Source organism: Gastrolobium bilobum, unplaced genomic scaffold (genome assembly GCF_033153095.1).
Source record: "Gastrolobium bilobum isolate Gb01-03AN ecotype WA unplaced genomic scaffold, APGP_CSIRO_Gbil_v1 utg12205, whole genome shotgun sequence".
NCBI lineage: Eukaryota > Viridiplantae > Streptophyta > Magnoliopsida > Fabales > Fabaceae > Gastrolobium > Gastrolobium bilobum.
This window is the reverse complement of record NW_026899230.1, coordinates 308,607-331,354: the sequence shown is the minus strand read 5'-3', so window position 1 is coordinate 331,354 and position 22,748 is coordinate 308,607. Positions and strand designations below refer to the sequence as shown.

General features: G+C 34.6%; 1 protein-coding gene across 1 annotated transcript; it reads right to left on the bottom strand.

Moving 5' to 3' along the window:
* Positions 1-12,236: 12,236 nt before the first annotated feature.
* LOC133288638 (protein NRT1/ PTR FAMILY 2.13-like) lies at positions 12,237-21,942 on the bottom strand. Its single transcript, XM_061486448.1, has 4 exons — positions 21,777-21,942; positions 21,420-21,637; positions 13,527-14,101; positions 12,237-13,107 (listed from the first exon to the last, which is right to left on the bottom strand). Exons 1-4 carry the CDS (start codon positions 21,940-21,942, stop codon positions 12,237-12,239), a joined length of 1,830 nt encoding a protein of 609 aa, XP_061342432.1.
* Between the last annotated feature and the right edge of the window lie 806 nt (positions 21,943-22,748).

The window sequence follows — 22,748 nt, the reverse complement described above, 5'->3', positions numbered from 1 at the left end:
ACAACCTTGTCTTCAATCTTCTCTCTGATGAAGTGGTACTGTATGCCGATATGCTTGGTCCTCGCATGGAAACCTGGGTTCTTAGCCAAGAAAATGGCGCTCTGACTGTCACACCCAACGATCATCTCTCCTTGTGCAAAGCCAAGCTCTTTGCACAACCTCCGTAACCAAATAGCTTCCTTAACAGCATGTGTCAAGGCCATGTACTCAGCCTCTGTAGTAGATAAAGCAACAGTGCTCTGCCTCTTACTCATCTAACTGATAGCTCCGCCGAAGGATGAAACAACATATCCACTTGTAGACCTTCTACTATCAATGTCACCTCCCTAATCAGCATCTCAGTTCTAACAATGTATGTCCCCTTGAGCCCTTCACGCCTTCATAGCATAACCCAAGGTCAGACGTACCACGAAGATAGCGGAACGAACGCTTCACAGCCGTCCAATACTCCTTTCCTGGCTTGGACATATACATGCTCAATACTCCCACTGCTTGAGCAATATCAGGTCGAGTACAAATCATGGCATACATCAGACTCCCTACTGCACTAGCATAAGGAACTGACGCCATCTCCTCTTTTTCTTCTTCAGTCTTGGGACACTGGTCAGCCGATAACTTAGAACCAGTAGACATGGGAGTCAACACAGGCTTGCAGTCAGTCATCTTGAATTTCTTCAGGACATCTTCTATATACTTCCGTTGACTTAACCATAATCTTCCTTTGTCACGCTCCCTCTTAATCTGCATACCCAAGATCACATTTGTAGCGCCTAGATCTTTCTTTTCAAACTGCTTTGCTAGCAGTCCTTTAATAGTGCTGATCATCTTCAAACTGTTTCCAACTAGTAACATGTCGTCAACATACAAAGTTAGAATAACAAAGTCACCTTCTAACCTTTTCACATAAACACAGTGATCAGCATCACAATGGTCAAAGCCAAGCTTCACCGCATAAGTGTCGAACTTCATGTACCACATCCTCGGGGACTGCTTCAGGCCATACAGAGATTTATTCAGCTTGCAGACTAGCTCCACTTTGCCTCTTGCAATGAACCCCTTTGGTTGCTTCATGAAAATAACCTCCTCCAAATCACCATGAAGGAAAGTCGTCTTCACATCCAGCTGCTCCACCTCTAGGTCATATGCAGCTGTTACAGACAAAACCAGTCTTATGGAATTTAACTTTGCAACAGGTGAAAATACCTCACCATAATCAACCCCTTCTATCTGTGAATATCCCTTTGCAACCAATCAAGCCTTGTAGCGCTCAATCTCCCCATTGGCACCAACTTTCTTCTTGAACACCCACTTGCAACCAATTGCTTTTCGGTCTGCAGGTAGATTCACCAAACTTCAAGTTTGATTTTTCATTAGAGATTTTATCTCTTCTTTCATAGCTTCCTCCCACTGTTTGGCATCCTCCGAGCTCCTAGTTTTTCATACGGTGCTCGGATCATCACCTGTAATACTAAATGCACAAACATCATCACTAGCACACAGGATATAATTTTCAGGTGTATACCTTTCAGATGGTCTTCTTTTCCTCATGGATCTCCTCAGCACTGGTGCTTTAACCTCAGCCTCGGTTTCAGAAAATTCATCCTTTACCTCGTTATATTCAGCAGCTTCAGAATTCAAATTTTCCAATTCAACCTGTGAGTTTGTTGTATCCTCTTTCAAACCCACATCCAACTCCACTGTCTGTGACTTTTCAGGAGCTTCAGGAAAAATTTGATTCAACTTACATTCCCTGAATACAACGTCTCTGTTGTAAGTTACACTTTTAGTATCCGGATTCCACAACTTATAACCTTTTACGCCATCATTGTACCCAATGAAGATACACTTTTCAGATTTACTGTTAAGCTTGCTTCTTTTCTTCTTGGGTACATGCATATATGCTTCACAGTCAAACACTCTGACATGAGATACGTCTGGCCTTTTTCCAAACAGTGCTTCATAGGGAGTCTTCTCCTTCAAGGCCGATGTAGGAGATCTGTTCTTCAGATAACAAGCAGTAGCCACTGCCTCCGCTCAAAACTCAGCTGCCAAGCCTGCACCGCTCGTCATACTCCGTGCTTTTTCCATGAGAGATCAATTCAATCTATCTGCCACCCCATTCTGTTAAGGTGAGTAGGGCATAGTATTCTGTCTTACAATCCAATTGCTTGCACAAAACTGGTCAAATTTTGTTGAACAGAACTCCCCTCCATTGTCAGTTCTCAGCACCTTGATTTTTCGATCAAACTGATTTTCCACCAAAGCCTTGAACTCGCGGAATTTATCGAACACTTCATCTTTGCTGCGCAAGAAATATAACCACACATGTCTTGAAAAATCATCAGTAAAAGAAACATAATACCTTGATTTTCCATGTGATGCTACAAGTGTGGGGCCAAACACCTCGCTGTGTATCAGGTCCAGAATCCCCTCAGCTCTTCCTCCTATGGAATCAAAAGATACCCGATTTTGCTTCCCTTGCAGGCAATGCTCGCAAAACCCAAACCCCATAGAGCAGCTCGGAATTCATCCACCAGCTTCTTTGATGTTAGAGTCTCTAGACCTTTTCCTCTAATATGCCATAGCCTCCTATGCCATAACATAGCAGTGTCCTCCTCCGCCTGTTCTGAAACATAGCTTTCACCACTGAATACTGTTGTGCTACCCAGCAGTTTCCACAATTTACCATGACGCTCTTCTCTTGTAATAACCAAAGCTCCTCGAGTCAGCTTGCAAGAATACCTGTCACTGCTAAAATTAATACCAACATCTGCCATACTACCAACAGAGATCAGATTTCTGGTAAGCCCCAGAATATGCATCACACCCGACAGATTCTTGATTGTCTCGTCACTCATCTTCAACTTTACCTTTCCACGCCCCACAATTGCATGAGTCGTGTCATCTCCCATTCTAACTGTACCGCCAGAATATGATTCATAGGTGCAGAACCATTCCCTATGAGGTGTCATATGAAACGATGCTCCAGTGTCAATAATCCAGTCATTACAATCACTATGACTGTCAAACTCCATGTACAGGTCCCATGTACTATCATCATCATCCTTCTTTGTACCCGAAGCAGAAGGTTGTGAATCATCCCGCTTCTCAGGACCTACACTTTTACTTCTGCAATTCCTTCTCAGATATCCAACTTGTTTGCACCTCCAGTACCTCATTTCAAATTTATCAAATTTATCACGGGACTTTGACCGTCACCTCATTTCAAAGCTCTGATACCAAATGTTGGAAATCGACAACACACAAATCGAAAACGGAAAAGAAAAAGAGAGAGAGAGAATAGATACAGCGATTTACCCTGGTTCACCCAATTTAGGCTACGTCCAGCTTGTCTGTACTATATTCACCTCACCGCCACTCGTTATAAGTCTCTTGGTTTACAAGGCAAATATAAACAGGATTACAAAACCCTAACAACAGCTATTCATGGGCCCAAGCCCAAACTGCTAAGAAAATTACAATAAAACAGAGGCCCACAACAATACCTAGCCATACCCCAGTTGCCTTTCTGCTGACCTCAACAACTAGAGCCATCATCAGCATGCGAAGTATGAGCCATACCCAACAGCAGTGAGGATCGAACTCATGATCTCCTGATCACTCTAGCTCTGATACCATAATAAGTGTACCACTTCAACCCAAAACCTTATTGAACGAGATATAATTAATTATTTTATATATTTTGTTTCTCTCAAACAAAAACATTGAAAGAGAATTTGGACGTATGTTCCCTAAAAGAAAGAGAAATGAATAGGGCATATATTTGTTTGTAGCTGGTGCAATATACAAATTTTTTAAGTACCCATGTACATTTGAATTTTAGGTTTGATGTTATGTTATAGACTTATAGGAGATAAAATTATCTGCTACACATACATAAAAATGTGTTGGACCCATATGTGGTCACATGAAGAGAAGAGAGAAAAAAAAGCATGAGCCTCGTACACTTTTTTGCGTGTATAGGCGATAAAATTTATCTTTTACAATATGATAGACATTAAACCCTTAAATTATTGTTTAGAAACTAAATATTTTCCTATATATATATATTGATAGCCTATTTACATATATTTTAAAAATTAAAAATTATTTACCAAAAAAATTAAAAATTAATTAATAAGAGTAACCCAATAATTATCACCTTAAAATTGATGAAAATTAACAATTCAAATGGGATTTCAAACATTCTAGTATAATACCATGTGTAATATATATATATATATATATATATATATATATATATATATATTTATTTTTATTTATATAATCATTTTATAATATTTTAATTTATAAATAAGATATTATTTCTTAATATTATGCATTAGAATCGCTTTATTATATTTTTTCAATGAATCAAATTCATAAAAAAAAGTTAGAAAAAGTCACACACTTGTAGCATCTTTATTACTAGAAGAGAGAATCTTTATTACTAGAAAAAGAGAAGCCACTTCAGCCAAAAAAAAAAAAAAAGCTACTGGAGGACAAAAATGCCATATGTCTGCTTTAAACCCATGAACCAGTTTTATTTCATACTTAACCGGTTAACAACAAAAATGCCATGTGTCTACTTAAAACGCCATGAACCCGTTTCCTTTTCGCAGTTAACGGATTAACAACAAAATAATAAAAATAATAATAGTATATACCCTTATGTATATCATAATATTAAATACAAAAGAAAAAAATGAGTTAGCAATATTCTATTTATAGCTGAAGTTTTCCTTCCAAATTTAATCATGAGTCAGCAATATCCTATTTACAACCAAAGTTTTCCTTCCCAAGTTTGGCTCATAATATGAGCTTGACTCATCTTTATCTATTGTATTTATTATATAGGATATTGTTGACTCATTCTTATTTATTAGATAGTATATTGTTGATTCATGGCTAACTCATTCTTATTATATAATAGATTGCTGACTCATTCTTATTTTTTAAATAGGATATTTTTGACTCACGACTGACTCATTCTTATCTTATATTCTAAGACAAAGCCATTCTTTGGCAATTTCTGACATGTGGCTGCTTCTCCTTCTGACACGTGTTTGCTTTCACACTCCACAATTCAAAAAGTTTCCTTTTTGGGTAATTCAGGGAATAAAAAAATTCAAAAAAAAATTATAATCTGGACTCAAAATTGATGGTCACGATTTGCTGTCCAAAATCATTGGTGCAGATCTGTTCTCATTTTTATTTTTTATTGGGACACAGCTCATCTTATTTTCAAATTTTAAAAATTAACACACAGCTCAATTTATTTTCAAAATTTAAAAACTGACACCTCAATTAATGTTCACCTACTTTCTCCATTAGAATTGTTAAACGATTTAACAAAACCTACACGCTTTCTCATTTTTTTTAGTCGTTCTTCTTCTTCTTTCACATTTTCTTCTTCTTCTTTCTCCTGTTCCTCAAGATCCTTGCCTTTTCAGGTGTTGACGATCTTAAGCGCCGGATCGATAGCTCAGAATGTTGGCCTACCGAATAACTTTTTTGCAGACCATATAAAAACATTTCGCCTTCAACCCTCTTCTTTTTCTTTCCAGCTTCGATTTTTGGTCTGCAATTGCTTCAATTTGGTTTGCAGACCATATATATATTCTTTTATAATTTATGTTCTTCAATTTAATCTGATTTTTATTTTTAATTTAATTTTTTCAGAATTTAAAGCATTTGGGCTTGGTTGAGAATCGTTTGGTTGCCCGTTGCACTTCTAGGTCTGATGAACTTGGCTCTGTTAATGGCTTGCCATTTACACCCAATGAGCTTTTCGTGCAGGAGGTATGGATTCTATTCATTTTCCTGTCTTTTGTTCAAGTGTTCAAATTCATGTTGTTGATTTTTCTCCCCAGTGTTTTGCATACAACCAAGTTTAAATGTTTTTCTTTTATTATTTATCTTTTTGTGTGTGCTTTTTTGAACTCTCTATATTATGCAATCTCATTGGAACCGTGAATTGAGTGATGTAAAGTGATTGGGACTCTTTTTATTTGGTGTTTTCTTCCAGGCTATTGGTGCTGAATATGGGGAAGGCTTTAAGACTTTTAGGGCAGATGGACCATTGAAAGTTGATGTGGTAAGGAATTTTGGTCACCATGGAATTTTATAGTTTTGGTGCCGGTTGGTTGAGGAGAAATTTGTTTTATCTGGTAATTACAATTCCTGTGAATATGATTGGAAAATGAATTTTCTAGAAATGTTATCAAAAAGTTATTTGGTAGGCCAAAATAATCCCAGAATATTGGGTTAATTTTCCTGATACTATGTTTGGTTATTTTTGTCTGAAAAACTAATCCATATTTTTCCATCGTTTGCATGCATTCATAAAAATAGCTTCAACCATATACAAAAAGATCCAGGATGGAGTTTTTGATGTATCAAATGAGGTTGGTTTCTTCTCTTTTTTTCTTCTTTTTTTGCTTTGTGTCATTCTTGACCTATCTGTTTCATCACTGTTATGGAAATTTCGCATTATTATATTAAAAATTATGAAGGATTTGTGAATTTTTAATTTCTCTATACCTTATATTTTTACAATCTCTGTATGCATTATGGGGATAATGATGCTGAAGTAAAAAAGCATACTCCTCCTTATTCAAGGAGAAATGGTTAAGAGGCTGATAAGTTTTTTATGGTTGCAGTCTTGTGGAATAAAAGTAGGATATGGTGGAATTCCTGGACTATCTGGAGGTAGGGATGCCCCTTCTGCCTTTGGACCAAATGAGAAACGAGCACTACGATGGCCTTGATGCTTTTAAGAGATCTTCTACCTCTTTTATAGAGGGGTTAAATTTGGTGCCAAAAAGCAGGTTAGTGGACATCCTTCAAATGATCACATACCATATATTTCTTTAAAGTCTTCTTGCAAGTTTATGAGTGATTTTATTCATGGTTCTCTAAATAAACTGTTTCAGTGTATTAGGTCATAAAATCATTCTATATATTGAAAAGGATGTGTCACCTGTGATCATATATTCTTTACTTTTATATATATTGGTGAGGAAGAGCATATAATTCCATATCATCTGATTGCTTCTGTAAGCCCATTTTTTATGGCCTGAAGTTCCAATCATAACCTTTTGTTGAAGAAAAAATAAATGATAAATTATAAGTTTGTGGGATTAAAAATAGTATTCTAGAAATTTAGGAGAATTATGCATATTGTATTGATAGTTTTATATTGCTTAGTTTGTAGGCAATAGTCAGTAATCGTTATTGCAGTATTAATGCTGTTAGACTTTCTATTTCATAATTAATGTAGATTTTCTTTTTGTATTAGGGAGCTCATTGGGGCTGGATTGTATAAGTTACTTCATACCCTCCCACTTAATGCTTCTGAGTACATTTTACAAGCTCTGAACCACTTCTTTTGTATGTGTTGTTTTATTGGTTTAACTTTTGGTTTCTTTTTTAGCAAACGCTGGCAATTCATTTTCATTTTTTTATACTGATTCTAATTTCTTCATTTTGTAGGGTGGAAGGTTTGTGTTGCGGTGAACTGTTATTTACGTGTTCAGCGTTCGAGGGAGAATCTATGGCTGTGAAGTGAAAGGTTCAATTTATTTATGGTTGCTTCAATTCAATAGGGTTTGTGAATTTTTTTTTGTCGCATTACTGATGACAAAATTGCTATGGCATCTTTTTGACAACATTGTTTTGTAGGGAAGCAAGCAATGGAAACCGTAGCAGTTTGATGGCAGAGAGAGCACCTTCCATAGTTGAAGAATTCCAGAGAGTTGCAGAGGAGGGAAGCCAAGAAAGAGGGTACTATTGGTGACTCTAAGGTTGAATCAACCAAGAACATGTTCAAACACCATGAACCTGAGAAAAATGGTGCAGCTTTTATGTCAGTTCACTTTTTCAATGCAGCTGTATCCCACTACCTTCTGTCTTGGAAAATGTTGGGCACATTCATTTTGTATAAATAGAGAAGTTGTGTTTCTTATTTTTTTTAGCTTGCCTACGATTTCTTTCTTCATTTCTAATTGTAGGGGTTGTTGTGTTGGTATTATTTTTTGTTTTCTTTGGCTTTCTCCGAGGTTTCTTCGTTTGGCTTTGTAGGGATTGTTGTATTGGTATTATTTTTTGTTTACTTCGGCTTGCCTCTGATTCGTTTCTTCGTTTGTGTTTGTAGGGATTGTTGTATTGGTATTATTTTCGTTTTTATTTTTTATACTAATTCTCTTTTTTTCTTTTTCTAGGGCGGAAGGTTTCATCGTATTTCATGCTATGTAGTGCTTGCCGGCGTTTTTTTTTTCAAGCATGCCAGGATTGAGGAAAGGGTTTGTCGATCACTTAATGATTTTCCAGAAGAAAATGAATTTGTCCCCACTATAAAAGATACACGAGCTTTTGAAGCTTTGAGTCTTTGTGTTACGAAAGGATACACTTTGCTGCTGAAAATGAATTTGTAACTGATGGACAAATTTCTGATTGCATAACATATTAATTTCATATTTTGTTAGAAAGTGTTTCTTCATTGTGTTGCGTTTGGGGTTCTTATTTTATGTACGCAGAAAATCATTATTATTTCATCTTCCCATATTGTAATTGTCTTGATTCAAAATATCAAATTCAAATTTCTAATTATTTTGTGTTCACAAGAATTTGAAATGTTTCCTATTATAATAACTTTTCAAATTTTTATTTTAACTTTAAATTTAAAAACTCAATTAAAATCTCACTAACTCCTGCATTGATATTTGCCAGACCTATTAAAATCTCACTAACTTTTAAAATTCGAAATTTAAACTTAATATAAGAGGAAAAAAAGTTCAGTTTAATGTACTTAAAACTGAAATCTTGCACACGCTAATTTACATGGTCTAATTGATACGTTACGACTCTAACAAAGTTAATTTACAATAATTAATTAATTAACATGTAAAAGACTAAATTTCTCCTAAGTGCACAAAATATTGATTGCAGTGGCGGTGAACAATTGCTTTTAATTATATAATTAAATTGTAATAAAACGATAAATTAAAGTTATTGAGAATAGGATAAATTAAAGTCTATCTCTGAGATAAAATATAAAAACCTAAACGCAACTATAACAGCCTTTTTGTGTGGATAAACATAAAAACTTATTACATGCTAATAGTTAGAGGTGGCAAACTGAGCTCGGCCCGGAGGGCCGGCCCACCAACACATTTTTATAAGTGAATCAAATTTTTATCATTCTTCTTTTATAATTAAATTCCTAAATCTGATTTTAAATTTTGTAAATACAAATTTGTAAAATTTCAAATACAAACTACACAAATCCTTACAAAAAATAATTATTTATTATTTTTTAAATTTAATTGTAATAAATGAAAGTCTAAAAATATAAAAACATAAATGTGACTATGGCGTATTTATTTTTTACATAACTCATCAAGTAGATAACTATATTTGATTTGCATAATATTGATCACTCTGTATAGCATATTTTTGTTTATGGTTGATATTTGTAAAGTTCTGTGTCAATGCTGTATTTTTTTTCACCTGAAATATAGAACAAAATAGCAGCACAGTTTTTTTTGTAAGTATCAGGTTTGTTGTCCGATTAATCAACCACAGCGGACGACAAAAAATTTGATCTTTTTTCCCCGTGCATCGCACGGGTAATATACTAGTTTATTAAAAAACATATATCCATATGTTCTTGGCCAAATTTTGTGTTTCGATATCTGTTGAAATGGCTAGGAGTGGAGGATCAAAGTTAGGGTTATCAGACTCTAGAGGCAGCCCAACTTTCATCGACCCGAGATGAGATACAATGTCAAGATGGTTTTAATAGATGAACATGTGAGTATTGTTACGTACTGCTTTAGTGCAAATTAGTCTTTTTTTAATTCCTACAGCTATTAAAAATCGCTTATGGGTCATCTTTTTGGTAATAACAGGATGGTAAGATTCAGGGGACTGTACAGGGTTCCCTGAGATTAAGAGATCAACTAGCGTATCGTGGAATATATGTCACATGAAATTTTGGTGTTTGCCTTAATTCTAAAAAAATTAAGCCAACACAACATGAGTATAGGCTTACTTTTAATCTAAGAGTTGTTGTGATGCCAAATGTCGATGCTAACTTTCCTATCAATGACTTTTCATTTGTGGAATTCGAGGATGTTGAAAACTATCCTAATGACACTGCGTGTTTAGTTGATAATATTCTCTTCCATTTCTTCAAACACATTATTATTCATTTATAACAACTAACGAAAATTGTGTTTGCAGACGTTATTGGATTTCTCTGTGGAATCAGTGATTCTAAGGAACACATGGTATCTGGAAAGAGAATGAAGATGATAGTCATAGAGCTAGACAATCTCAGGCGTTTTTGATATTTAGGGATGGGATAATATGAACGTTGCTTTATTTATACATTTATATGTTGAACTGCTTCTGTTCTCGATTTTTGAAAGGGGACAAGACTTGATTGTTGACTATGGGAGAGCTATGAAGAAGTAGTTAGAGGCAAGTTGAAATGTATTTGAATTCAAAAATGTTGCATTATTACTTGCTGCCAAGAAAGTAATCGATTACTTTCTTGACAAGTAATCAAATACGTTATTGGAAACAAAGTAATTGATTACTTGAAGCAAAGTAATCGATTATTTCTCAAAAAGTAATCGATTACTTACTGTCTAATAAGCATTCCAACGACTATAGGAATTGTATTATTGTATATATACTTTTTAAAAAAAAAATCACTATTTTGATAATTTTAAAATTAAATTAGACTATTTCCATAGAAAGTCGAGAGTGGAAGAAATAATAAAGAGTGAAACTGTGTACATAATAAAAAGGAAAAAAGTTGATTACCAAAAAAAAAAAAAAAGGAAAAAGTTCAAAATTTCTTATGTGGTTTACTTTTTTATTATTTATCTCCTTAATTTTTTCTTATTACTTACATCCCTTATCAATTTTTTTATCCAATTTCACTTTTAAGATTGTTAGTAATTGAACCAATTTACCTATTTTATTCCTATTTTACCTGCATAAAAAGTTGCTAATTTATTTGATATAAAGATCTTGATAATTTAGTGGTTTTGACCAAAATTGAACGATAAATTAATATTTTTATATGGTTTAATATTTAATTTCTTCAGTCTTTCGAGATAAAGTTATTTTTGCCAAAAACACGTCGTTTTGATATTAATTTTTTTTTTTGTAATTCTAATTTATTAGAGGGTTATATTAATCTTTATTATTATAATTTTTTTCTCCTAATCCCAAAAAGACATCGTTTTAGACTTACTGTGATAGGAGAAAAAATAAACCCTTTTTTTATATAGGCAAAACAAAGATAAATGGACAAGTTAGTTCAATTACTAATTAAATGTTGATTTGAATGGAAAAAAAAATTACATGAAAAATAAGTAATAAGAAAAAACATAGGAATAAATGAAATAAAAACTTAAACACGGCTATCAGGATATAACGGGTCCAGCTTCTAGCTCCATGTGAACTGACGAAAGATGAATAAGAAAGAAGCATTGAGAATCTAAGCATAAGTACATAACATCAAGGACACGCCATTCGAACACAAAACATGAACGAACTCAAACGTGAAATGTTTGAATTGCTATTGCTAGTGAAGCAGTTTCTGTCCTTACATCAACATATAACGTGAACTGTCTTTTCAATAGTCATTCGGTTGAATACAATTCTAATTTACATGATCAAAGTCCAACCATGTGCATCCAAGCTGGGTGCATAGAACGAAATTGTTCTAAATCATCGTATGACATTCATCGATTTTGTTTGGAGTCACTATTTAAAACACTTCTGCTAGCGTCGACGGACAATAACGTACAAATTTTTATTGATAATAATAAATATAAGAGCACAAAGATCACACTGCAATTACGTGATAAAAATTCCAAGAGAAGTAAAAAAAAACTTACTACCCCAATTTGAATAATTTTATCCAATTTGGAAGAATAATCACATTATAACGAATCAAGCTGAATTCAAAAATACAAGCATAGAATATATTTATCCTTGTACTAAATTTTATTCACTTAAACCTTTTGAATATAAAGTGTAAAAATAACATAAGATTAAATATAATTGCTGGAAGAAAACAAAAAAAGGCTCTCTTCAGTTTATTTATGTGAAGTCTTAATACATATATAGTAGTATGGTAACGCTATCTTTCCTCTTCAATTTGTTCATGTAAAGTCTTCATACATACATAACAGTATGGTAAGTTTATCTTTCTTTTAGGCCTTGTATGAACCTAACTCAACATCATGAGGATTATCTTGGAGATCAACACTTTCCTTGTACTGGTATCCTCTAGCAACATAGATAAAATAGATGAAGTTCAGGACCCCTATCCCTGCTATGAGGTAGTAAAAATAATCTAACCTACCAGCATTTATATCATTTGTCAACCAATCTGGATGGCTATGTGTTTTGGTGGTATGATGAACTGTGTTGACTATTATGGTGCTCATATAATTAGACAAACCAAAAGAACACCAGAACAAGGAATTACCAATGCTTCTCATGTGTTCAGGAAATTGCCTATTAAAGAACTCAATTTGTGCTATCATATTGAAGGCCTCGAAGAAACCCATAAGGATAAGCTGTGGGGCTAGCCACAAGACTGACATGGGAGCAATTCCTAGTGGACTTGGATTTGAATTTGCAGAATCTCTTCTCACTTTTTCAACCAAGCCAGAGACAATCATAGAAAGAATAGAGAACACCATGCCAATTCCCATTCTTAGAAGGAGAGTGATGCCCCCTTCTTGCTTTGTCATTTTTCTTAGTGCAGGTACTACAAATCGGTCATAGAATGGAACCCACAAAGCTATGGTAATTAATGATATGACTCCAAGGGAACCAGCAGGGATTTGAAATTTGGGTCCTAGATGTCTGTCCATTTTCATGGCTTGTGACACAATAAATGTTCCTTGTTGTGACATGGAAATTAGACTAAAGATCCCAGCAGCCCAGACTGGTAAAATTCTTGCTATGCATTTTACCTCTTCTACTTGTTGGATGCTTGCAAGTTTCCACTGATTTACTCTGCTCCCATCTTGTTTTAGATCACCCTCCATTATTAGAGCAGCTTTGTTCAAGGCCCTAATAAAAGAGAAATTAAGTTATATGTATTAGAACATGGTAAGCTTTCAATTTTAACTTGTTATTATCAATTGAAATCCATCAAAGTTATTAGTAAAGGAAACCAATTCCCCATGTTCGAACTTATGCATGATAAAATAATCAAAGTATAAGCAATTTGTATATATATCTTGGTAATTGTTAAAGATTAATGTAATATTTAGTTTAAGTTTTTTGGACGAATTTGTTATTTTTATAATATTAGAGCTTTATGTGACCAAAACATACACCATGAGTTCGATCCCTAATGCTCTTATCTATTAATAAATAATTAAATATTATGAAATTTTTAGGTTGCATTAGTTTTTTATAATAACAATAATAATTATTTATCAATGATATAAATTTAGAATAAATAATCAATGACAGAGATATCCAACCTGAATTGTTTGGTTAAAGGAAGCTTTGATAAGATAACTGTCCCAGTCAGCCGAGGATCATAGAAAACTCCATCTTGCTTGTCCTGACCCGGAAGCTTTACTTTTCTCTTTTTGTAGGCAGCCACAAGAACATGGGCAATGCCAGAAAAAATGCTTCCTTCGGCCTTTACATACACATAAACCCTTGTTCCAACGAAGAACATGATTATGGAGCAAAACATGCAAACAGTTGGTATTCCCAAACCTAATGTCCAGCTCACAGAGTCTTGGATATAAACCACAACTGTCTGAGCGACCAATAATACCAATGTAAATGAGGTGTAGTACCAATTAAAGAAGCTGTTGATCCCTTTCTTTCCTTCATCTGTAGTTGGATCAAATTGATCAACACCAAAGGGTATACTGCATGGCCTTACCCCAGCAGAGCCTATGGATAGAAAACAAAGTCCCAAAAACAGCACACCCATTTGAGAATTGCTTGCCCTAACACATTGATTCCATGCTAGTTGCTGGGGAGTACAAGATGGAGGGTGCAGCTGTGGCAACCATGATGTTAAAGTTACCACGATCATTCCCTATTTGACAATGCTCAATACAAAATAATTAATTAAAAAGAGTATATATCTAAAATATCCAAGAATATTCTAGTAAAACTTCCGGTTGAGTTATAACGATATAACTTAATGCAAAAAGACCAAAATAATTATAAAAAGCTGAATCATAATTATTTGAACTTTTACTTGAAACATCCGTACTATTGCATGACTTAAAATAAATTTAGATATTTAATACTTGTCACCTGAATTGAATTTTATATTTATTATGTGTGTTTTGTATACTTTCTAGTATTTTATTTATATAATTTAATCGAAAATAATATTTGGAATTGAAATTGATAGAAAAGTTAATTTGAATATTTAATGTTTTTTATTATTAAAGCAATTTATGCTAGCTATTTTTGTATTTTAAAAGGTAATAAAAATAAGTAAATAGCTTGGAAGATGGTAGACTATATGTTACAATATAAATGAAAACTTAGTAAAGCTCAATATCTAAAAAATCGATGTAAAAAGAAAATGGAGAACCCTAGCCCCGCAATGTAAACGCCGCCGAAACTTTTGCCGGAGGGAAGCAAACAACTTCAAGAGGTATACGAAAAAATATAAGGGGGGAGATGCCTCCTTCAGTTATGAACAAACTATGGCACCAAGAGAGGAAGGGTGGATGGAAGAGGGGATATCCTTCAAGGGAATGCTAATGCGCCACAATGGCGAAAGAGAGATGAAAGAAGCAGAGGAGGAGGTGCAATCGGAACAAGAGGATGAAGATTTCTGGGATGCGGAGGCCGAATCGAAGGAAGGAGCAAACAACATATAAGTTATGTGAAATGGATGGTGAAGGTAGAGTTAATTTCATATTATCATATTCCTTCAAAAAGCGTGCATGGGGACCATGGAGGAAGGCGATTTATGTGAAACTTGATATGCCTCCAGTATATATAGCTTTCTAAGTTAAAAAGAGCAAGGATTTAATCCACTTTGAAAGAAAAATGCTTAAATTTGTTATAAAGTTCATAAACCATGCTCAATTATTCTCTCACTGAATTTATGTGATTTTTGTAGGAAAAAGTACTAGAAAAGAACGTGTTTTCAGCACTAGAGAAAGCAAAAGGCAAAACTGTCACGCTACAAGTGCGGGAAATTCATCTGAAGATAGAGCTGCCGTGCTACAAGCCCGAGATCCGCGTTAGTAGTGCGGGAAAACTTTCACAATGCAAAAGTGTCGCGCTAGTAGTGCGGGATCCGCGCTAGAAGCGCAGGAGAATTCCTACATACACAGTGTTACTGCGCTACAAGCGCGGGATCCGTGCTAGTAGCGCAGGATTCAAATACCTTTTATTTTTACCACGCTACAAGCGCGTGATCCGCGCTAGTAGCGCGGGAAGCATGTGACCAATTTTTAAATAGATCCAATTGCAGCTTATGGAGGATTCTACCTCAAAGATTTGATCAAGATTTGGATAGATTTGACATTAAGCTGTAAAAAGGGGATGTAAACCCTGATTGATCATCTTTGGCTAGAGACTTTTGAGAGATCAAGAAATTGAGAGAATTCTTGGAGGCTTACGCTGAAGATCAGGATTTCAGAGAAATTGAAGATTGAAGACCTTTCTGAAGACTTCTTCTTCTTCTTTTCTTCTTCTTGATGAATACTTTTTATTTCTTTATTGTGTTTAAGTCAGATATATCTGGCTAATTTTCTTTTGTAATTAAGGTTATGGATCCGATGTGAATCTCTTATGAATTCTGAATTGTTTTTATAATTATTTTAATTCAATTAATTTTATTTTACCTTGCATGAATTTTATATAGCCTTATGAGATCTGATCAATTTTATAGGCCTTTGAGGGTTAGAGCTCGTAATATGGCAGTGGATGAGCAGCCCAACCAAGGGAAAGTCCCAGCTTGACGAAGCAAAATTACCATTGAAAATAATCGTAAAGATCCCCCTTTAATCCAGAACCCAATTTCATCTTAGAGGGAGAAAAACCATTTACAACAGGGGCTTCAGTATCTGGATAAGCTGAAACACCCTGCTCCAAGATCTCTTGATAGTTCAACCATTGCTAGGAAAGTATTTTATGGTCAAAAAAGAAGCAGTTCCTTGGATCAGCCGCAACTGGGGAATAAACCAAGAAAACAGGGTCAGCAGGTATACTCGAAACCTGCAAATTCCTATCCTGGTTTTTAATGTCTCTACTATTTTGGAATATTAGAGGAGTAGCCAACAAGTATTTATGGCATGCTCTTAAGTTAAAAAACCAAAAATATAGGATTGTGATGGTTATCTTTCTAGAAATAAGAACTCAAAGTCTAACTTGTAAAAAGCTGATGAAATTTGTTGGATTTGATGGTTGTTGGGTAGAAGAAGCTCAGGGCTTTTCAGGAGGAATCTGGGTTATTTGGTCCTCTAAGTTTTTGCAGGTATATATTCTTACAAAATTTAAGCAGTTCATACATATGAAAATCAAGAGCTAAGGTAATGCCCACTTGTTTTACACTATTGTTTATGCTAGCCTTAGGGAAGCAAAGCGTCAACAGCTTTGGAATGACTTGAAAGACATTGGAAACTACTACTCAGAACCTTGGATTATAAGGGGAAACTTTAATGAAATTGCTAGGATGTATGAGAAAAATGGGGCTGAGCTTAGCTGCACTTGCTATCCCTTTTACGTGGCAAGGCCCCAAATGGGGACATCTAGATAGAATTTTCTAGAGATTGGATAGGGTGGCTGCCAACCTAGCTTGGAGAATAGAATTTGTTGAAGCTAAAATAATAAATCTACCTAGATTACAGTCAGATCATAATCCAGTTTTCCTTAACTTTTTCGATATCAAATCTGATTCGCCTAATAGACCCTTCCATTGCGTGGCTGCTTGGCAAGACCACCTTGACTTTAAGCAGCTAATTGGATCAACGTGGAATAATTCCTTTGATATCCATTACATGCTTCAATGGTTTATATCGGCTGTAAAGGATGAAATATGACAATTTTTGCAAATACACAGAAAAAATGGGGCTGCTAAAAAGATTGGAGCGCATCCAGAATAAAAAAACTCAGTATAAGAGGTTATGTAGACTGGAAATTGACTGCCAAAAAGAGATTATGAAAATTCTAAATGATGAGGAAAACTTTGGTTTCAAAATTCGAGACAACAGTGAATTAAAAATGGTGATCGTAACGCTAAATTCCACCACCTCTGCACAATTATTCGCAGAAACAACAACAAGATTACAAGACTTAAGAGGCGATGGGAATAGATGGATTACAAATCCAGAGGAGCTGAAGATCATTGCCTGTAAGCTTTACCAAAACCTCTTTACTTAGGAGATTACAAATAGGAGATGGTTGAATTCTAAGAATATGTGGCCAGAAATAACCCTTGAAGACATATTGCATCTGGAAAATTGGCCCTCCCAACAGGAAATTCATCGTGCAGCTTTTGACAAGGGTAACCTCAAAACCCCAGGCAGAGATGGTTTCCTTACTATGTTTTTTCAGAGAAATTGGAAAGTTGTGAAGGACTAGGTTTGTAAGCTTGTTAACTCTGTTTGGGAGTACCCAAAGATCATCTCATCATCAATTCAATGTTTCTGGTTCTTATACCAAAGAATCAGTCTCCTTCCCATATATCTCATTTCAGATCCATATCCCTCTCCCTGGTTATCTATTAGGTTATTACTAAAATTCTAGTGTTGAGGTTGAAGCCAATAATGATGAAGTTGATATCTCCGATCCAGGCCAGCTTTGTCCATAATAGACATATCCAAGATAACGTCATAGTTGTGCAAGAAACCATTCATACAATGCACCATATGAGAAGGAAGAAAGCTTTCATGGTCATAAAGGTAGACCTTGAGATAGCATATGATAGATTAAATTTGAATTTTCTGAAGAATACTATGCAGAAAATGAGGACCCAAAAAGCTAGTTGAAAGTATTATGCAAGCTATTTATTCTTCCAAAAATAATATCTTGTGGAATGGAAATTTGACATAGGAGTTTCAGCCTTCCCGTGGCATTAGGCAAGGAGACCCACTATCTCCTTATCTTTTTGTCATAGGAATGGAGAAATTTTCTCATATTGTTGACACGGCAGTCAAAGGTGGTCTATAGAATCCTATTTGGATAGGAAATAAGGGGCCAGAAATATCCCACTTAGTATGGATCAGATTCATGTTGTTTTAAAATGTTTGGATTTATTTGGAGATATTTCAGGCCAAAAAATCATTACTCAAAAGACAAGTATATTCTTCTCCAAAAACACTCCAGAGGAAGTGGCAAGTAACATAACAGAAATCTATAATTTTAAGAAGGTGAGAAATGTAGGGCACTACCTAGGGGCTTGGATGCAACATGGCAGAGTCACTAAAGAATCATACAAGGCAACGATTGACAGAGTTAATGACAAGCTTTCCAATTAGAAGTCAAATTATCTATCACAAGCAGGCAAAGTTTCTCTCTCGCAATCAGTCTTTGCCATTATTCCTTATTCTCAAATGCAGACTGAGGGTCTTCCAAATATGGTGTGTATGGAAGTAGAAAAATCCAAGGAAAATTCATTTGGGGGTGATAAAGATGGCAAAAGGCATATGCATCATGTGAATTGGGAAACAATTACAAAGCCAAAGATAAAAGATGGCCTAGGTATGAAAAATCTAAACCTTTTGAATGAGGCTTTCATCGCTAAACTAGCATGGACAATATTTTCCCAGCCTCATGCCCTCTGGGTCTAGGTTCTCAGGGCAAAGTATGCTTATAGCAGGGAAGGTACTAATATTTTCAGATAAAAAATGGGAGACTCTAAAACTTGGAAACAGACTTGCAATGCCTGAAGGAAGCTGGAAGAGCTGCTTGTGTGGGATATTGGTAATGGTATTTCAACCCACTTTTGGAAAGACAGATGGGTCAACAATTCAGGGAGGCTTATAGACCATACAGTGCAAATAATCACGTGGGAGTAAGCAAACAAAATTGTTAACCAATATGTGAATGATCAAGGAGATTGGAAGGTGGATGAGCTTAGAAGATGGCTGCCACAAGACATTATCAACCAAGTCAGAAGCCTTCTTCCTCTAAGCTGCAATGATGAGGCTGATAGACTTATGTGGCTGGTTCTTGGATTCCCAGAGTTGTCAATTAAAGGTCTTTATACTACCTTCTTAGATCCTTGTGGTGGGCAAAGTGGATCTCTTGAGTTGTGGAGGACTATATGGAACTGGGTGGGCCCTCAAAGAATTAGATTTTTTTTCTTTGGAAAGTGGGGCATGACAGGCTACCAACCAAAAGTAGATTAAATAGATTTCATTTGGGTACTGCAACATGCCCAGTGTGTAATTAAGGGGTTGAAAACACCTTGCACTTGTTGGGATACTGCTCATTCATCAAAAAAATTTGGATCAGTTTGTCCCCTTATTTAGTTGTTCCATCTTTTTTGTTTTAAATTTTCAGTTTTAAAGCTTTTGACTCCTAGTTGATTGGGCTTGCCTTGGACGCTGGTATTTGGAATTACCTGTTAGAAGACTTGGACTTGGAGGAACAAGATTCTGCACACTTCAGGATGAATAGAAAACAGGTACAAGTTGAAGGTGATAACATCTTATGCTAAGGAGGTTATGTCAGCCTGTGGAACAGATGCCAGGGGGTCATTTTGCAATACATTACCCGAGAATATGATAAGGTGGATGCCTCTTGAGATGGGTGGACCAAAATTAATAGTGATGGGGCATATAGAGGCAATCCAGGTAGAGCCGCTTGCGGTGCCATTATTAAAGGCCCAGATGGTAAGTGGTGGATGCTTTCTCTTACCGGATGGGATATTGTAATGCAATTACCGCTGAGCTATAGGGTATTCTGAAAGGGCTTGGAATAGAGGTTGGAGAAAGATTATTTTAGAAAGTGATTTAACTTCTGCTATCACTTTGCTCACCAAATTAGGTGATGCATCTTGTGAGTGTCATTTAGTCACTTGTATACAGGAATGACTCTCAAAAGCTTGGACAATTCAGCTACTGCATACTTACACATAGGGTAATGTTTGTGCTGACTCGTTATAGCCAACCTCCCCCTGGAGAAGTTGGACGAAGAAGATTTTATTTTATTTCATCCCCCCCACCCCGATATTAGGTGGCTTTATTATTCTGATATTAGCTCTGTTCACAGAGCTAGACATTCTCTGATGTAATTTTCTTTGCTAGTTTCCTGTTTGGAGCTTAGCCCCCTCACCAAAAATAATAAAAAATTGAAAAATTAGGCTTTACATGCCTATTAATTTGAACTATATACCAACCAACCGAATTTAATTCATTTTTAAATGGTTTGTCGCGATGCATACAGGGTGGCCTCCTTACATACCTGTGCATGCAAGCACATGGTGTTTTTTATGTGGTAGCAAATTGGCAACCATCTTCCCTAATAATGGTGGGTCATGCCGAGCCAATTGCCCCTCAAATTTATCAATTTTTTATCTTGAATTATATAAATTTGAACTTAAAAGAAATGTAAATAAGTTTGTCCGAGTTATTTTTTTTAGTTTTATTGTTCGTCATGTACGAAATTTTTTTGAAGAGTTTTTCAAATTTAGTTATATAATGACCCATTATGTCTTTATTAGTGTAAATTTTGTCTTCCCCGACTTCTCTCACAAAATTTTCTAACTCCACCGTTGTTCTCTAAGAGAAATATTAGTGTAAAATATAAGTAAAATAAGTTAATTATTAATATATAAATTATCATGTAAAATAAATATGTTTAGATAAGTTTTAAAAAAAAAAGTATGATAATTTTTTTTTCAAAAATAATTTTTTATCTAACGAAAAAAATACTAAAACTACTTTTTTGTGTGTTGTTATTTTTTAATTATTAATTAATTATGGTAAAAAAAATGTAAACATGTTTTCTAATTAAAAGAAAAGTTCGCTTACCAAAAAAAAGTTCATTTTTTCAAAATTTATTTTATATAATTTTGTCTAATGTTTACCGCAACGATGTCCTTTTAAGGCAAGAATCATGGTGTGTTTGTAATTTTAATTTATTTCAGGGTTATAATAGTCTTTATTATTCTGATTTTTAAATTTTTGAACTCCAAAATAACGTTGTTTCGATGAACATTAAAGAATATTATTTAAAGTAACATTAAATACTTTTTTTCTTTTAAAAAACACACAAATAAACATGTCCAAGGTAAAATAATATGATTGTTACTGATTTATTTTGTTTACTCGACTTGTAAAATCCACAAAAAGGTAAGTGAGAATAATCAGCTAGTTCTACTTTCTACCAGATTGTTCTATACTAAATATCTAACCATAAAAAAAATGAAAACTCCTTACCAGAAGAGAAGCAAATGATGCAAAAGCTATAGTCCGGAAGCGACCCACATAAGCATCAGAAATAAAGGCGCCAACTAGAGGGGCGAAGTTTGTGATCCCAAACCATATGTTGATAATGTTAGCAGCAGACACTTGGTCCAAGTGAAGCTCTCTTGTCATATACACCATAAAGTTAGCAAACAACCCAAACACCGCCAACCTCTCAAACGTTTCATTCCCTGCAATATTAGCCAAAACCCAAGAAGCATAAGAAATAAAAAAAAATAAGTATTGGTAATATATCTTTATTTGTGAAAGAATGACATGATTTTGCGGAGAAAAAAAAATCTACTTATTAGAACATATATAGAAATAGACCTAAAATATAAGGCATGGCCTTCCATCCCCCAGATTGCTTCTTGGGGTCGTGGATTGGTTCCTTTTCTGCTGGTGAACTTGAAGAAATGCATCTTCTGAAGTTTAGAAGCGACCAAGAAGAGGCATAAGAAGATTGCTTAGTCTCCTTAATCTCTGCATCCAACATCTTCTCCCAATCACTTGTCTTTCTAGCTATGAACTAAAGTGATCGCCACTAAATGTATCTTGTTTTGTTATCAAGAATATCTCTCTGTTCTTTCATCTTAAGGCATAAGGCTATATGTATTCAGGATTGGTGGGTGTTTGAGCTATGATTCAAGGTAGCCAAAGACCCTTATTTATATGCATAAAAACAAAGAATGATTGAATGGGCAATTTTATTTAAATAAATAAAAAAGGGTTTAGCATTTTAAATAACATAACTTTGTGTCATTTTTAATGAAACTACCTCGTTTTGGTGTGTTTTGTCATTTTTTCTAATTTATAAAATTAGAAATAAAAAGAAAATGGAGGAGAGAGAATGTTAAAACACATCAAAACGACGTAGTTTCAATAAAAATGACATAATTTTGTGTCATCTAAAATGACAAATATTTTTCCCAATAAAAAATATGAAGTCGCCACCAATTTTATTTAATTTAAAAAAATTGAATTTTTTTTTATTTTGCAAACTGACCTTTAGAATTTTAGATCAGGGGTTCGGGAATCTAATTATGTACAGAAAAAAGTGGAAATTTATTTTCATTGCACCCTGACACATCCGTTTAAAAAACGATTACCTTAATTAATTGTGCAAATTATTAATAATTTTTAAAAATATTTACTTTATTCCTAAAGTAGATTTATGATTGTTTAGAAAGAAAAGAAACTAAATTATTAAGATTTTATTTTAGCTTGACCGAAAAAATCCCGCTCCGATGTATCCTATGGTGCAGTGATGAATTCAAAGCTACGTCGTTCTTAAAGGAATTA

Bases quoted from the DNA above. Each gene is read 5' to 3' on its own strand.
- LOC133288638 (XM_061486448.1), bottom strand. From the start codon at position 21,942: ATGTTGGATGCAGAGATTAAGGAGACTAAGCAATCTTCTTATGCCTCT. The intron at 14,102-21,419 runs GTAAGGAGTTTT...ATTGTCAAATAG, and splicing joins CATCATTTGCTTCTCTTCTG to GGAATGATCGTGGTAACTTT. The intron at 13,108-13,526 runs GTTGGATATCTC...CTCTTTTATTAG, and splicing joins CCTTTAACCAAACAATTCAG to GGCCTTGAACAAAGCTGCTC.